General features: G+C 42.1%; 1 protein-coding gene across 1 annotated transcript in view; it reads left to right on the top strand.

Moving 5' to 3' along the window:
- SUSD3 (sushi domain containing 3) overlaps positions 1 to 15,103 on the top strand; it is a 55,104-nt gene extending 40,001 nt beyond the window's left edge. The window contains exon 5 of the mRNA XM_035106317.2: positions 14,416 to 15,103. Within this exon, the coding sequence (XP_034962208.2) occupies positions 14,416 to 14,632 (217 nt within the window). The 3' untranslated portion in view covers positions 14,633 to 15,103. The remainder of the gene's footprint in view (positions 1 to 14,415) is intronic.

The raw sequence follows: 15,103 nt of genomic DNA on the forward strand, positions 1-15,103 counted from the left end.
CTTTCACTTGTGGCTCCCAGAAGCTGCCAGCATGTGATAGCGGCCACATCCCGGGACCGCCTTTGACTGGCCGGCTAAACCAGGTGAGGCGGTGGGTCTCAAACGCTCAGTGAGTTAGGGACTTGCCCTGCATGCAAAGACAGGCTCTAGCAGATTGAGTGGACGAGACCAATAGTGGGTCCAGTGGTCAAGAAAAATCTGGTCCTAAACCTTTGCTGCCTTGTGTGATTTCTTTGGGAGATTAAAAAAAGGCTAAGGAGTAAACCCTACACCAGGCATAGGCAAACTCGGCCCTCCAGATGTTTTGGGACTACAACTCCCATCATCCCTAGCTAACAGGACCAATGGTCAGGGATGATGGGAGTTGTAGTCCCAAAACATCTAGAGGGCCGAGTTTGCCTATGCCTGCTGTGACGTTTTTACGCTGTTTGTTATAGCGAATGGTTGAATGTTTAAAGAGAAGGGACAGCCATTTGGTCAGTTGAGAGGGTGCTGGGGAGTGTGAGTGTGAGGGTGGTTGTAAAGAAGATCTAGGAGAGTAGGTTTAGGTTAGGTAGTTGTTAGGTTATCTAGTACATGAATAACAAGGTTATTACCATTGAAACTAAGCTTGTACAACAGGAATACCTTAAAGCAGGCATGTCAAACCTGCGGCCCTCCAGATGTTTTGGCCTACAACTCCCATGTTCCCTAGCTAGCAGGACCAGTGGTTGGGGGAGATGGGAATTGTAGTCCAAAACATCTGGAGGGCTGCAGGTTTGACATGCTTGCTAAAGCAACCATTACGTTCTTGAGAAATAAAATTTCCAGTGTTAAAGTGCCAATCAGAAAATCGTCTGTGTTATTTTCCAGCCAAGGTACATGAAATTCATTCATGAGGACACCCATTAAAAGGACAACATTTCCTTCAAGAGTGGAACTGTTAGTTTGTATCTTTGGGGGTGCACCAAGAGGGCGAGGCAGGCAGACAGACCCAGGGTGTCATAAAGTTACCTCAGGGAAGGGGCAAGCTTTTACAGAAAGGGATTCTTAGAGGCCGAACTCCCTATACTGTGGACACAAGGGATAGTCTCAGATACAGCCCTGAACTTTAATAGGTACCTGGCCACGGTTGTGCTGGAAGAGGACTCTCTTTTGTATAAAAATGAGGAAATAGAACAAAACCCTCGAGTGCATGAGGGAATACAGAAAGGCTAAGGGGAGCAATAGGGGGCGGGAGAGGCTCGGCTTACCCCAGACCATCCCTATTAGTTCTGTTAATAACAGGAGAGGTAGAATAAATAAGACGGAAGCAAGGGTCTTTCGTCGCACCTGCCCTATACGGGGAGGTGATGCTAACACAGTGGTTTGACTTCATCCGCAGAGGCACACTCCATTGCCTCTTAAGACAGATGGATGCCAACAACCACAACAGTGTGAATGGCTGCAGTGGCAACTCTCCAGCGTTTAGCACCCTCCTTAGGATCAAATCTGTGACTGGGGCGTGGATGTGAGTGTCCCATTTCTATTTGACATACAACAACACAAATGAGCTATGTATTGCAAGCCCATATGTCCTTGCTCAGACCTGAGGTCTTCATCTGAGGCCTTTATTGAAATGTCTCAGCCCACTGAGCTGGCAGGTGGCTAAAAGTGAAAGGGTCTTTGTAAATGGGGTGCCACTGCTTCATAGCTGCCAAGTTTTCCCTTTTCCCGCGAGGAATCCTAAGGGAATTTCCCTTAAGGGAATTTCCCTTAAAAAAAGGGATAACTTGGCAGCTATGCACTGCTTTTTTTAAATGTTACTTTCAACTCTGTTTTAGCTTTGTTGATTTTTATTCTTTGCTCTCTGTTCTGCTCCTGATCTTACCTGAAGTTCTAATGCTGCATTTTATATTCTTGTCTTTTTATTGTATTATATTGGGGATAGCCAACTAAATCATACTCGGAGTAGACCCATTAAAATCCCAGAGAACCTTTTGTCATTGGGCAGTGCATAATCAACATGAACAAAATAATAAACAAATAAATGAAAACTTCTCATTTCACATGGTGGTGGTGAGGTATTTTTTTAAAATTACTTTTGATAGCAGATTCTAGTGTAAGCATTAGCTTGGCTTTTAAAAAAAGTGCAGGATAGACCACAGCAAATTCAATTAATTACTGTATAGTTTATCGCTAGCTTTAAACCAGTGTGATGTACCTGTAAAAAAAACACAGGAAATGGTACATTTGGTACAAAGTCTAGTGACTACTTAATCAATTTTTGAGTTTTGAGGGGTTTTACATACACTTAAAAAGCTAATTACACAGTGATTATATCCTAGGGCACTTCGTCAAAAGGATTAAGAGCTTGCTTTTAATTTTAGACACCTGCATGTAATGAAGTGCTGAGATTAGATGAATATGCAGTCCATATTTACATTTCTGGAATTTGTACCATTTTGTTTACTAAGCAGGACAGTTGTTTTCAATTTAAACACAAATAAAATATATAAAGCAGCAAATACTTGGCCTGCAAGAGTCTGTTTCACTAAAATCTCAGAATCTCTATTCAGGGCCATAGCTAGGGGGTGGTGAGGAAGGCCCCCGCCAGGGGTGTAGGCAAGGAGGGGGCGCAAAAGCTGCTAAAAATATTTACATAAATATGTTCATTAATTAAAATATCAATTATTGCCCCATAAGAAAAGGTTTTAAATAGAGGGTCTTTATATGATATGCGGGGCCCCTGTTTTCCCCTAATTTTTTCTGTGCCACATTCCCTAGGGGGCGCAATCTGGACAGTTCTGCCAGGGGCGCAAGATCACCTAGCTACGTCTCTGTCTCTATTCTGTGCTAATCTCTGTGGAGCACAGACTGTTTTACTATAGCCCTACCTGGGAGTTCACCCTCACTCAGTTTCAGGGACCTGAGGGGAAGAGCAGGGACACACTTCCTGGACCCATTCTGTCATTCTCCTGTGGCTCCATCCATGTGTTATGGAAAGGCATGTCTGGGGTTGAGTCCATGCTTTGCCCTGGTTTGTATATCGCATTAAACCAGCGGTGGGGAAACCTCAGTCCATGGGCCATATTTCCATCTGTGCAATATTTTGGGGGCCAGGTGCCAGTGGTGCCTGGAGCATCTGTTCATGCAACCTAGAATTGCATTAGCTTTTTCTTTTGCTGCTGCATCACACTGTTGACTCACGTTAAGCTTGTGGTCCACCAAGAGCCATAGATCCTTTTCTCACCTACTACTGGTAAGCCAAGTGTCCCCCATCTTATATCTGCGCAGCTGGTTCTTCCTGCCTAAATGCTGAGCCTTACATTTGTCCCTATTGAAATGCATTTTGTTAGTTTGGGCCCAGTTCTCCAATCTGTTAAAGTGATTCCCTGGGAGATGGTGGTGGTTCTGGTGGACAGAAATAGTCGGAGGTGCCTACAGGAGTCTGGACAATTGCCTTTTGCTGCAAACGCTGCCCCTACTTCATTGCTTGAGGTGGAACCTCATTTTCCCTAATGGTAGGGCAAGCCTATGGGCCATTAATCAAAAACGCCTAACTCTTTTGGGCCATATAGTAGGTTTTTGAATTGAAATCTATATTCATTGAATGACTTAACAGCCATGGGTCCAGTGTATTATGTGACATGCCTTGAAGCTGACAAATGGGGTGACAGCTTTGTGCATCACTTAAAGGACATTTGTTTTGTAATGAATTAGACAGAATCAAATCTTCTTCATCCTGAACACATCAATTATTTTAAACAGCAAGGCAGTAAAGAGGCATTTGCAGAGTAAGTGCAGTCTGAAGAAGCCTTGTAATGCATTATATAACAAATGAAATTGGAAGACAACAAATGAAGTGTCATTGTAACACATTGTTTTTCAAGGTCTCTATCCTCCCTCCTTCCGTTCTGATTTTCACCACACTGTTGTGCCACTGAAATTTAAGGCTGCCGTGTGAAATAGCTGAAACAAAATTAAAAAATTCCTTAAGGTGCTACTGGAAGGATTTTTTTTTAAAAAAATTCCGACTATGGGAGACCAACACAGCTACCTACCTGTGTGAAATAGCCTCATGTTATGGACGAGTTGGCTGCACATTCATTCACTGCAGGACATCCCTCTCTGGACCTACAGGCGGTGCTGTTGTGAAAAGACTGAACTGGACTTCTTATATTGAAAGTCAGGCACTTCCCTTTTCTAGCCAAGTTCCTCTTGACCAGGAGTGTGGAACCTTTTTCACCTCAAGGGACACATTCCGGGGTGGGCAGGGCTAAAGGCAAAAGTGGGTGGAGCAACAAGTGTGATTTTTACCTTTGTAAAGTAGGCTAGTTCTTATACAGCCTCACATGCCCCTCCATCCTTCCAGGGAAGCAAGAGGCATGATCAGAGCTCGAGGATGCATCCCACTCAGGCAAAGACACTTGAGGACCAGGGCAGGAAGAGTTTTAAGAGCCAGATAGAGAGGGCCCATATCTGCCCTTGACAAACCGAAAGCTTTTTCCTTGCCAAGTGCTCAGAAACTGCTCTTCTTTCCATTACCTCTTGAGGCAATGGCTGTTGAGCATGTGGGGCAAATGCAAACAAGAACCTAAAGAAAATGTTTTGCATTTAACATCCAGTCTGTTCAAGTAAAAGAGATGCATTTTTTTAATGCTGTTTAGGGAAGTTTTTAGTCTGTGATATTTTAATGTGTTTTGATGTGTGTTGGAAGCCGCCCAGAGTGGCGAGGGACACCCGGCCAGATGGGCGGGGTATAAATAATAAATTATTATTATTATTATTAAAGGGCCAAACTCAATGTGATGTGGGAGATTGGCAATGTCGTGGTTTTTTCCCCTTTGGTCAAAGCAGCCATGGAACAGGTGTGATTTGTATTTGAGAGCTGGAGCTTGGCAGGAGGAATTTATCTCCCCCCACTCCAATGGATTTTCCAATGGAAATTGTGTCCCAAAGCTTCTATTAGCAGAAGAGAGGAGGTGGGTAAGACAAGAGCCCCAGCCTTTCCCAACCATCCCAACCATAGCTACTTTTAACCAAAGCATATAAGGAGATATTAGGAGAAAGATTTTAGGAGCAGGGCCATAGCTCAGTGGCTGAACCTATATGCATCACATACAATAAGCCCAAAGTCCAGTCCTTAGTATTTGCAGTTTTAAAGGACCAGCTAAGCAGATGATGGTGTAAACAATTTTTGCTTAAGACCCTCGACAGTGGATAATTCAGGACTAGATGGATAAATCGTTTGATGGCATAAAGTAGCTTCCAATGCTGAGGAATGTTAATCTAGTTTGGCCTTCAGAGCTGTAGATGCTGAGTATTGATATATTTATATATTTTCTGGCATGGTTGTTTTCAGAAGATTTAAATGCTACACACACACACACTGCACATCACCCCACTTTTCAAAGGCTCAACATTTTCCACTTTGCCACCATTTTATCTAGCTGAAATGCTAATGGGGAAAAAGCCCTGGTTCAGTGAACTAATTGCTGGGTGACTTGTAAAGGCTGTGCATTTGACTCTAGGTGTGAGAGGCTCTGTTTTCTCCATTAGGAGCAGCTGATGTGTATTTCCATGAAAAATCTTTTTTTTTTTTTTGGTAGGGCTGCTAATTGGTGCACTCCTACAGAAGTATTTACTGGGTATTTTTAGAAGTTGCCTCTGAAGGACTGAGATGCTGTAGCTTTTCTGAAGCGTTGCTTCAGAATGCTTTAGCGCTGTGTGTTATGAACAAAAAAGAAAAAAATCTATTAGCAAACAACTGGCCCGTTTAGGAAAAACAAGCAAACCGAACATTCAGGGGCGAAACAAAAACAAAACAGCAATATCTTGGCTGCATTTGGAAAGGAAGGAATAAATGTACACAGTGAAGTGGGCTGTTGCCTGCGAGAGGTTATGCAAAAAATAAGCGAGTTGACCATGTTTGGGGTCAGAGGGTGGAGATCACTTGGAGAATGGAAGATTAAGGGTAAGTGGGGGGTGGAAACGGAAGAGAGAATAGAATGACAGTTGGAGTGATGTTTGGAATTTATGTCAGAGGACTGTTGCAAGAGAGGAAGTGGGTGGGAAGGAAGCAGAGGTATTAACTGACCGGGAATAGGTTTCGGAGATTAGTAGTTCTTACATTGATCCCACACTTCAGTTTACTTTGAATTTGTTTATACTACTCCTCAAATAAACACTCTTGTCTGTTAACTGTGGGCAAATATCAGTGAAACCCTGATGCCACCTGGGGTTTTAGCACAGACAATGACACAAGCCCCTTAAAGAGCTAAAGAATGTTTTGCTGTCACAGCTAAGCATAGCTACAATTTAGGGAAAAGAAGTGCAAAGTCAGATTAGGGAACTGATCTCCCTGGTTTTTTTTTATTTTTATATGGCAGGAATATAAAGTGTGGAATTCAATGTCACACTAAGGCAATGGTTCCATCAGCCCAAGTGTTTCTGCTTGCTTGATGGAACAATCTCCTCGCTCCTCCTCCCTGCTGGGTGTTCTGGGCGGATCTCCTGACCTTCCCAAGCAGTATTGAGGAGGAAACGGGGACAGAAGTGAGACGTGTGGAAAGTCCCATTACACTAGTGGGACTTACTGCGCTGGCTCCCACTAACACAGCTATTTAGTCAAACCTGGCCCAAACTATATAGGACTGTACAGATTATATCTGATGAATAGGGAGTTACTTCTGAGTAGGCCCACCCTTTGAATATCAGTTGCTGGGAACCAGAAAGTGGGGAGAGACCTGTTGTGTCCAGGCCCTGCTTGTGGTCATGGGCATTTGGTTGGCCACTGTGAGAACAGGATGCTAGCCTAGACAGGCCTTTGGCCAGATCTTCTGCTCTTAGGATTGCACTAAGTTTTAATCAGCTATTAAAGGCATCTAAGCTGGTGGCCACTGATGTATCCTTTGGCAGAAAATTCATAAATTAACCAAGAATTTACATGCGCTTAAACTATATATATATATTTATATATATATGACAGTTAAAGTGCTATGAGTAGGCTTCAACACCTCAGTACTTAGCAGCAATGTGGGGGCAAATTGAGGGAGTAGGCTGTCAAATTGGTAGCAAGTTAAAAATGTTTTTGTAAAGGTTGCAATCTTTGTGAAATAGGGTCAAATGTATTTTTCAAGATGGTGTACTGTAAGTGAAAAGATTGGAAAGTTAACTTTAGAAAGTTTAGCTGCATTTTAAAATTTTGTGTTTTTATAGTCAAATATCAAAATTCTCTTTTTTCCCTCTGTGTTCAGAAGGTTTTTGTCCTCTGGTGCCCTTTAAGGCTTGATGCTACTTGGTGCTCCTAGAAGCCAAGGGGATTTATATAAACCTGCTGATTCCGTCCTTTGCCCTCACAAGTACTTGCCCAGTTGCTTTTAGGTACATCCACAGTCTGCTGCAGCGCAGCTGGGGCTGGATCTCAGGAAGTTGGCAGATGATGATGGGAGCAACATCTGCGCCATCATGGACAAAAGAGGGCCCACTCGGGGAGATACTAGTCACTGCAGCTGGTCATTGCAGCATCCTTTCTTTCTTCTTATGTTCAAAAGCATTTTCTTGTTAGAGGGCAGCCAGCATGAACATGGCTGCAGACACTAACTTTATTGCTTCTAATATATATATATATATATATATATATATATATATATATATATATATATATTCTCCCTTTCTTCCACAAAACAGGGCTTAGTTCCAGTTAAATTCCTTAAGAAGCACTGGGTCCAGAGGGACCCAGAAGTGTATGACAACTTCCACCCAGTTACTCATGCTCTCACCAGCTGAGCTATCCAGCCTTCATATCCCCTTTGAAGGCCCAAAACTCCAAAGGGTGGTGGCTGTTCAGTGCCAGGCATACTTAAAGGGCAAAGGTAAAGGGACCCCTGACCATTAGGTCCAGTCGTGACCGACTCTGGGGTTGCGGCGCTCATCTCACATTATTGGTCGAGGGAGCCGGTGTACTGCTTCCAGGTCATCTGGCCAGCATGACAAAGCCGCTTCTGGCAAACCAGAGCAGCGCACAGACACGCCCTCTACCTTCCTGCTGTAGCGGTTCCTATTTATCTACTTGCACTTTGATATGTTTTCGAACTGCTAGGTTGGCAGGAGCAGGGACCACGCAACGGGAGCTCACCCCGTTGCAGGGATTCAAACCGCCAACCTTCTGATCGGCAAGCCCTAGGCTCAGTGGTTTAACCCACAGCGCCACCTGCGTCCCACCAGGCATACTTAGAGGAGGCCAATTAGCTGGATGCTTTTCAATCTTGGTTTTGGCATGAAACAGCTTGGTCATCCTGACTGATGATCTGTCTGTATTGGGAGAAGGACATAGAGAGTGTGCCCCTGCTAATTCCCCTCATCTTGCAACAGACTTCAATATCATGCTATCTTCTTGGGTCGGCTCTGTGGGCTGGGAATCCGGAGACATGAGATTCTGGCCATTCTGCCGCTAGCTCCATGACCAATTCCAAAGAGTAGCTTTGGGGGACTTTTACTCAGCCCCCTGGCAATTGTGCTGAGGGGTCTCGCAGGGATCCAGCTTGCCCCTCGTGTTATTTATGATAGTTATGAAGCCATTTGAAGTGATTATCAAGGGACTGGGGATGAAGTGTCATTGGTATGCTGATAACATCCAGCTCCAGCTCCCTTTTCCGTAAGAGTCAGGAGACGCTGCTCAGGTGCTAAGTCAGAGTTTGGGGTGTCAATGAATTGGATGAGGGCCAATAAACTGAAGTTGGTGTTGGAGGTGTTGTAGATCAGGTCTGAGATTTGGATGAAGTCTGGGGTTCTTCCTTGAACCTTGTTGCTGGAGGCTCATGGGTGTGGTGGCATAGAGCATCTGTTTCCCAGTTTGGCTGGTTTACTAGTTCTGGATGTTCAGGGACAGGGATACCTTAGTACAGTAATCCACGTGCCAGGGTTGACTATGGCATTGCGATCCTGCTTTTGAGCAGGGTTCAGAAATTGCAGGTAGTGCAAAATGCAGCTGAGAGATTGCTGACCAGCACAGCTGCATGAGACCATAGAACACTGCGCTTGAAAAATCTGCACCGGCTGCTTGTACTGAACCTAATTCAAGGTGCTTGTGTTAGTCTATAAAGGCCCAAATGGCTTGGGACTCCATAATCTGGATGAGCATCTGCCCCTGTGAGTTGCTGGAGAGATTCTTTTGGCTGCGCCATCACCTAGTGAAATCTGGATGATTTGAACTCTGGATATTACTATTATTATTTTTATTATTCATTAAATTTATATACCGCCCTTCACCCAAATATCTCAGGGTGGTTCACAAGATAAAAATACAGGATAAAAGCTCAAAATAAATAGAGCTTTTGGTATACTCTTCCCAAACCCTTTGATTAAGGTAAATTTTAGTCATATAACCATGAAATTATGTTATAAAATCCTGTTGCAAACTCTGTATGCTTTGTCATATACAAGCCATTATTGTTTCCACAACAGCTGCATTATTCCCACCCAAATGTTGTGCATTATAACACAAGCGAAGATTTCTACCCACCACCTTTCAGAAGAAATTCCCGTGCAAAGCAATTTCCAATGTCAATCAGGAAACAGAAGAGCATACTTGTTATGTCTTACAGTGCTGGAGTCTTATTGCAAGTCCTGTTCACATTATTGTCATTAGAAACAACACAAAGGGGAAATTAAGTTGATTCTTCTGAACTCAACTGGTGATCACTTGTCTTTTCCTATCTGTTTTATAATGAATGGAGGGATGCAAACTGAGATCAAAGCTGCACACAACAACAAAATTAAGACAGCCTCCCGCTGATCCAGCAAGACAGATCTGCTTATGAATGCAACCTTCTGCATGCATTTGCTGATACGGGTGTTCATGTGGATTCTCATCAGAACACTAATGAATTGGAGAAATTCATTTTCAAAAACCAAATAGACTTATCAAAGTGTTAAGAAGAATGAACAATGATCAATCAGATAGAAGTGGCCAAAGAGTGCAAATAATACATCACATATAGCAGTTCCACCCTTGTAGTGTACATGGGCATTTTTAAAAATTCCTTTTCATACAAGTATCCAAGCTTGTGGTGGTCTATGAACACAGAAACCATCCTCCTGATGGAAGATAAAGGGATGCCATGTTTTATCAAAGTCACCAGGTGTGGCAATACCGTATTTCACAATATCCCATACATGGATCTCTCTTTAAAGAGCTGGCATATGAGTCCCTCCAGTCTGCCTTCTAAGTGAGTGGTGACTCCTCCCTCCGAAGATTATCTGGTCTTTACAAAGAATATATTTATGGTCCTTGGAAAATAACGTTAACATTTATTCATTTATTATTGTTATTTCAAAAATGTCCATACTGCGCTTCCATTAAACAATACCACAACCATTCACAAAATATAAACATAATAGAACAATAACATCCCCACTTCAGAATCAAAACACTCTTAAGATTCAAACCACTGCAGCCAATAGGAAATAGGTTCAAACACAGAATCAGATATATTTCATGATCTCGCTCATGTTGCCCCCAAATCTTATCACATGTTCATATTCCCTCTACATGTGCCATTAATCCCATGAGCCTTATACCCCTTCAAGCACAGTGGAGACATTTCCTTTTTATTTCCAGTAGGGATGTGCAACTTGTGTACCATAGTAATGTGCAACATTAATGCACAATTAGTTGCTCTGCAGCAGAATAATGGCCTATGATGACAGTGGAGTCTGTAGACCTCTAACAGGTGAAATTGTTACTAGGATTTTATATGCTGATTAGGGTGATGACTTTTTCATTTTTTCCCCTCAAAAATTATTTCCTGTAGCACAAATGGATGAACCTTTGCCTATTAATGACTAAAATGAGGTATATTCCATTGAAATATTTAAAAAGGTTACGCACAAACTGTTTTAATTTTTTTTGTATGCCGTTTTACCATTTCATAAAATTGTATTAACAATTCTCTATATATTTCGTGGCGCTGTGGTTAAACCACTGAGCCTAGGGCTTGCTGATCAGAAGGTCGGCGGTTCGAATCCCTGTGACGGGGTGAGCTCCTGTTGCTTGGTCCCAGCTCCTGCCAACCTAGCAGTTCGAAAGCACGTCAAAATGCAAGTAGATAAATAGGAACCGCTACAGCGTGAAGGTAAACGGCGTTTCCATGTGCTGCTCTGGTTTGCCAGAAGCGGCTTTGTCATGCTGGCCACATGACCTGGAAGCTATACGCCGGCTCCCTCGGCCAATAATGCGAGATGAGCGCGCAACCCCAGAGTCGGTCACGACTGGACCTAATGGTCAGGGGTCCCTTTACCTTTACCTTTATATATTTCGTATCAAATTTGGACACAACACCACATTCCACAATGGGTAGTGTTCTTAGCAACATAGGGTATACAAATGTCACGCCTGCGCACGGTAAAAGCCCCTTTTTAGGACCTCAAAACTCAGCCAGCAGACCCCGCCGGACATGCTGGGAAAAGAACCTACAGGAGAGGTAGCAAAACATCGTCCTCTAGTGGCATCTATACTGTTACTGCAGCTAAAAAAAGCTTCCTTGTGTGTTTGATGACCCTATACTGTATAATGTTGTATATATGTGACTCTAAAGCTTGGGTTCAATTTTATATCTGCTTAAAGTGACTTCAAAAATAAATAGTAAATAATATCAGTGACTGATAAATAAAAAAATTAAAATCATTTTGTGCATGAGGTTTTTTATCAAATCTCTTTGAAAGTAAGATTTTATCTAATCTTTAATGAAAGCTCATCAAATTATGATACAGGGAAATGAAGTTGTAAAAAAGTCATCACCCTAATGCTGATGCAAGTGGAAAATTTGTCCAGGCAATTTCCTTTAGACACTGAGCAGAACCGGGCACCGAGTTAGATGTGCAGAAATGGCCTTGATTTCAACAGAATGCAAGTGCATATACCGGTAATATAATTGTACATTAAGTTGCGATTGCTATAAAGAGTTGACAATAAAAGGAACCAATGATATGGCTGAGGGAAACAAGATTCTGTGTGTATGTGGTGGGGTCAAAATTTGTGAAAACACGTTCCTATCGCCCTCCTCTCCCACCTGCAGTGAACAAATCATACGGAGTCAGATCGTTGTTATTTGAGTCAATTTGAATTTATCATATCTAGGGGTTTCATATCTAGTCCTTGGTGGCATTTGAAAAGGGCATCATTTATCCAGATATCATTTGTTTTCTTTGACACTCTCCAAAAGACTCTTGAACACTCCGACATACAGCTTCAGAGAACACTATCACTTTGGGGTCAATTATAGAAGTTGGAAAGCAACTTTAGTGTAAAGAGAACGTAACTTTTTTTATATAAAAATGCTTCTGTCTGGGTTCCCCCCCCTTTTTAAAAAAACTCTACTCCTGACAGAGACATTGAAAATAAAAGTAGTTTTTATGTGTCACCTGGTATCTAGCAATCAGATATAAATGCAGCAAGCAACCACACCTTTTCCCTGAAGTAATCTTTATCTTCCTGCCTCCTTTCCTCCCTTCTTGTTATATCACTTTGGCTTTTGACCTGCAACCACTTGTATTATTACCTCAAGAAAATTGAATTCTGTATATGACACAATAGGGGAAGCACGTGCCGTTGACAACATACGGGATAAAGGAAAATGTTACCTGTAACTGCTGTAGCCTTCCCCCTCCTCCAAAGCTGATTCCTGTAAGTCAAAAATTAGGTCAATAACATTTTGTTGGATTTCGGTTTCCAACGTTTGATTGGAAAATCTTTATCCTTTGATTTTTCTGCGGCTTCTCAAAGTACTTGCTTTTGAACCGTGTATTTTACAACGTGTTGCCCTTGAATGGCAGTTGTTAAAGCAATCTGCACACCTTTACAGTACTTCCTGTTGAAATATATTGATTTCCTCTTTGGCTGTGCTAAGCTAATATAAGAAAAATGTGGGTGACTCTTCTGAGAAATAGCTTCAGGGATCTCTAATATGGTTCCAGTAGCCTACACGACACACCCATTATTATTATTATTATTATTATTATTATTATTATTATTATTAAAGACTTGTATTTATCTAGTACAGTCGTATCTTGGTTTTTGAACAGCTTAGTTCACAAACAACTTGGAACTCGAACCCGGAAGCAGGTGTTCTAGTTTGAGAACTTTGCCTCGGAAGCCGAACTTCCGGTGCAATTTCCAATTGGCTGCAGGACGCTCTTTGGTTTCCAAATGTTTCAGAAGTCAAACAGACTGTCGGAACCCATTCTGTTTGAAGGATACAGGGGTGTGGTTCCCCGCCCCAACCAGATGCCCAGAACTGAATAAGGCCTCAGACTGAAAAAGGGCCCCCAGACCTGATTTAGGAAGACTCCACAAGGTGGAAATACAAGATCTAGGAATGTTATAAATAAATGTATAATTGTGTTTTTGCTTAGTTTTTTATGGGATGGCATTCAATTTCATTGTACTATGTACAATGACAATAAAGTATCTATCTACTACTGCAGCCCATATTTTGTTAGCCCGAAAATGGAAAACGAGTGACGTCCCAGCTAAAGAAGAATGGCAACTTAAGTTGACAGACAACTTGCAGACTTAACATAGAATAAGAGAACAAGAACATACCGTACATTTAAAGAAGATTGGAAAACGTTTATGGAATATATGTGAAATAAATGTATACAGCTGAAAACGCTGGCAGCATTAAGGTCAATTCAACGTTGTGAACAAGTTTTGATGGATGCAATAATGGAATACTGAATAGTACAGTTTTTGTAAAATATTCAGGGATTTATGATATGTAAAATGAACTATGGAAAGAGAAGAAGGGAAGTCATTGACATCTTAAGGATGTAAAATGAGTATTTTAAATTGAAAAACAGAAAACTTAATAAAAATGATGTATAGATAGAGATATGATAAGCAAATCTAAACAGTGAGGGAGGTAACCGAACCTCCCAAGGGAGGGCATAGCTGCCAAGTCTCCCGTACTCTCCGGGAAACCCCCGTTTTTCCAGCTGCCCCCAGCCGAAAAAATGGATTTTTTTGTTTTTCCCCGGTTTATTTTGGCGGACTTCTGGTGCGGCGGCCATTTTGGAACAGGGCAGAGCAGCATCAAAAGTCGCTTCTGAGCATGCTCCGCCCAGTTCCAAAATGGCGGCAGCGCTACTTCCGGTCTGCTACTTCCGGTCCAGTCCCTTATTTCTCAGGCTGGAACTTGGCAGGTATGAGGGAGGGACAACCAGAGCAGGCACCACCACAGTGAAAGCCCTGTCTTGTGGTACAAGACGACAGGCCTTGGTTGGCAGACCTGGGGGAGGCGTGCTCTATTTATTGGGTATTCCAGATTTTCATCTGCTGTGCTATTTATTGACAAGTTCTTTACTGCAGAGAAAAAAATAAATCCAATGACAATACTATATCAAGGCTATAGTTTTTTTGTTTTTTGTTTTTTTAAAGTTTCTTCTCTTTTCCAGCTTCCATGAAGAAAGGGCTGGAGGCATCACAGAGACCAGCTGTTTTGGAGAAAACGATTTACACAGCAAGCCAGCCAAACCCAGCAGTGCACTCGGTAGACAGCTGGGACCGGGCCATAACGTTGCCATACATACCATAAGTACGATACATGTTGTCGAGGTCTATGGGCATGAAAAGGACCCGCAGGGGACAACGGATACTCATTTACCTGGATAGGCAGTCTCATAAGCGCAACAAAGGATTTGCTGGACCAAAGCCAAATGGAGATACCTGCTGTGAATGTGCCTTAAAACACTGTATAGAAATGAATCACTGCATTGTTCCCACGTATCAGTTACAATAAATGTCAAAATATCGACAGATTTAACAGATCTGACAAATGTTATTTGAAAATGCATTCTGTTTTTTTGTTTGTTTTTAAATTAAACGGTAACATCTCAGAATTTAACAGCAAGCCATTTCTGCAATTTGCTTTCCCAAAAAGAAGGTGATCCTATCATGAAAGCAACGAAACACGTATATCTGGTCTATGTTTCTGTATCTCTGTTCTTAACAGTTTGTACTTTTGCTGCCTGTGAAGGTTTTTGACAGCAACAAGGACAAATGCACATGACCGCTAATTTACTTTTATCCTCCGTTTTTATAAGCATATCAGATAACGCATAAAATGTATTTTTTCACAATAAA

The sequence above is a fragment of the Zootoca vivipara genome, chromosome 2 (genome assembly GCF_963506605.1).
Source record: "Zootoca vivipara chromosome 2, rZooViv1.1, whole genome shotgun sequence".
NCBI classification, from domain to species: domain Eukaryota; kingdom Metazoa; phylum Chordata; class Lepidosauria; order Squamata; family Lacertidae; genus Zootoca; species Zootoca vivipara.